The sequence below is a fragment of the Acanthisitta chloris genome, unplaced genomic scaffold (assembly GCF_000695815.1).
Source record: "Acanthisitta chloris isolate BGI_N310 unplaced genomic scaffold, ASM69581v1 scaffold1012, whole genome shotgun sequence".
Lineage (NCBI taxonomy): Eukaryota > Metazoa > Chordata > Aves > Passeriformes > Acanthisittidae > Acanthisitta > Acanthisitta chloris.
The window spans coordinates 1-2,859 of record NW_008662157.1 but is presented as its reverse complement, the minus strand read 5'-3'; the positions used below and the strand labels follow the sequence as shown (position 1 = coordinate 2,859).

Genomic DNA, 2,859 nt, shown 5'->3' with positions numbered 1-2,859 from the left:
ACCAGCCACAAAACCAGCAGCTACTCACCTGATAAACTTGGATGGAATCATGCTACTCTTGCTACTACAACCTTTAAGACTACCCGAAACAGTTACAAAATTCAGTGTATTTAGAAACAAAACCTGAGTTGCCTAGAAAGAAAAAAATACATGTAAAGACAACATTACTAACTTATGCATTACCTTTGATGTATGTGAAGAATCATTGTGCGTGAAAGTGATGTTGCACTCAATATTTACTATTATAAGAGCATTAAATTCTATAGTTCTACATTTGAAAAATAATTAAAGACTATTATATACACAATATATACTTTAATATTCTTTTAATGTCATTTTTTTCTAAAACACTCAATATAAGATCTCTCTTCCTTAGTCTTATTAGTAATTAACAGCTTTGAAAGACTGCCCCATCCCAATCTGATACACCAAGTACAGAGTCCTTGCCATCATCAGCACTAAAAAGTACAGTCAGATTTGACCTCTGACTTACTAGAAGGAATAATATTATGAAGTGGGAACATAACCTCTAATACATTTTAGGCCAAGGCTTGACTGAGAATCACCCAGAATATCTGCAGACACAATACAAGTGAAATTAATTTCTTTATTACTGCAGATTAGAAATGACAGAAGAGCTTACATGAACTTCTAGCTGAACACCACATTCAAAAAACCTACAAGCTGTAGTAGAACGTTTCAGCTGTGGATATCACTGTGAATATAATCCCATGTATCCTTCTCAATGATGACAAATCAGCCTAAAACTGTGGTTTTAAATGTTCATTACCACTTCATTCAAACTGAACTATTATCTTAAATGATGCACTGTCTGTCATTCATACCTTTGGATCAGTTTGATTAACAGCCACTGCAAGCAGAAGTCCATCTCTGGCAAATGCACATAGCAAAGCTCCTCTTGACTTCACAGACACACACGGAGGAACCAAATTAACGAGGGAACAAGTCTGCTGTACCCAACGGATCTGGTATGGCAGAGAACTGAGTAACAACAAAAAGACAACAAAACCAAGTGGTTACTACATTATGCTGCATGAGATGATTTACATATAACAAAATAAAACATTTAAGACAAAACCAACATAAATCATGAACAATTAAGAAAACAATCACTGATTTTTCTTAAAACACATTACAAACGAAAAAGTATTTTGTATTTAGGCAAGTATAAAAATCATGTCAGAGTACTGAGAATGATTCTTATGGGACAGGAACTTGGACAATTTGTATAGAACCTACAAATAAATATAGATGCATGACATGTAATTAAGACACTTTAGCCAGGAACAACTTCCTCAGCCATTGCAACACCATCCAACACAGGAACACTCAAAATCTGAAAATGCTGCTCTGAACAAAGAAGTTGTGGATGCCACATTACTGGAAGTGTTCAAGGACAGTTGGATTAAGCTTCCAGCAACCTGATCCAGTGGAAGGTGTCCCTGCGCATGGCAGAGGGTTCAGCTAGACGACCTTTAAAGGTCCCCTCTAACCCAAACTATTCTGTTACCCTAAAAAGATTCAAAACATGATAGAAAACACAAGAAAAATTGCATTTGGAAGCATTTCACCTAACAGACAAAAAAAAAAAGTACTACATTTTAAAAATGAATCAATAATAAGCAATAAAATTGAGCATGAATTGGCATCAAAACATATGAGTAACATGTTTGAGAAATGTGGTTATGACTTCAGGTTGCAATTACTATGGTGTGTTTATGTATGCATTTCTACACTGGGTATGTTATGCTCTGTTTCATCTTTTAGATAACCAGAAAGGTACTGATAACCTGAGTGAAGATTAGGGCAAGAAGGGTATCAATACTAAGTTAGTACCAAAAGGGCACCTTATAACAAAAGCAGTTCTACCACATCAAGAGCAGGGCAAAATTTTAGCTAGTTATTCACATGATACCTGCAGAGGAGATATCCATTTAAACTCACAGATACCTGTATCTCACTTAGGAAGAGGAATGGTCTCTATATATGTGCATCAAACTGTTACTCAGTTCCACTTTAAGTGGTAGTGCCAGCACAACTATGGCCGTGCGTGGTCCCAAACCAGATAAAGAGATGCGCACACAATTATTTCACGGCAGAAGAGATGATAAAGGGAACAGAAAAAAAATAAAATACACAAATACTCAAGATACAGAAGAGGAAGATGTATTCATGGCATTCATGGCCGCACAGTATGTACTAGCAATGTGAAAAAAGCCCCAAGAAATTATTAGCACGATTCAAAACATTCCAACACTAAAACACATGTATGTACAGACGTGCGTATGTATACAGACACCCACAGAGAATGACAAATACACTTCGTTTTATTTAGGTGTAAGCTGATAATGAAGTATGGAATATGCAAATAAACACTGTTACATCAACTACATTTTACAAGGGTATGTAGTGATAGGACAAAGGGGAATGGCTTCAAAGGGACAGAGAGCAGGTTTAGTTTAGGAGGTACTAGGAAGAAATTGTTCACTGTGAGGCTGGTGAGGCACTGGCACAGGTTGCCCAGAGAAACTGTGAGTGCCCCATCCCTGGCAGTGTACAAGGTCTGACTGGATGGGGCCCTAAGCAACCTGGTCTAGTGGAAGATGTCCCTGCCCACAGCAGGAGGGTTGGGCTAGATGACCTTTAGAGGTCTCTTCTAACCCAAACCATTTGGTAATTCTAAATACTTGAAAATGGTGTCTATGATTCTAAAATACTTAATATACATGCATATATGATGTGGCATGGTATGAACACACATGTGTAAACATTGCAGCCCTGAATCTCAGCTCTAAATAAGAATTAAAACGCTTCTCAAGCTAATGTAACTTCAAATAT

At 37.0% G+C, this 2,859-nt stretch overlaps 1 protein-coding gene across 1 annotated transcript in view; it reads right to left on the bottom strand.

Moving 5' to 3' along the window:
• The window catches only part of LOC103798245 (chromosome unknown open reading frame, human C5orf42), a gene marked incomplete at its 5' end in the record, with an annotated part of 48,490 nt that extends 47,488 nt beyond the window's left edge, over positions 1 to 1,002 (bottom strand). Inside the window, 2 exon segments of the mRNA XM_009070496.1 lie at positions 29 to 132; positions 846 to 1,002. Of these exon segments, the coding sequence (XP_009068744.1) occupies positions 29 to 132; positions 846 to 1,002 (261 nt within the window).
• Positions 1,003 to 2,859: the final 1,857 nt, after the last annotated feature.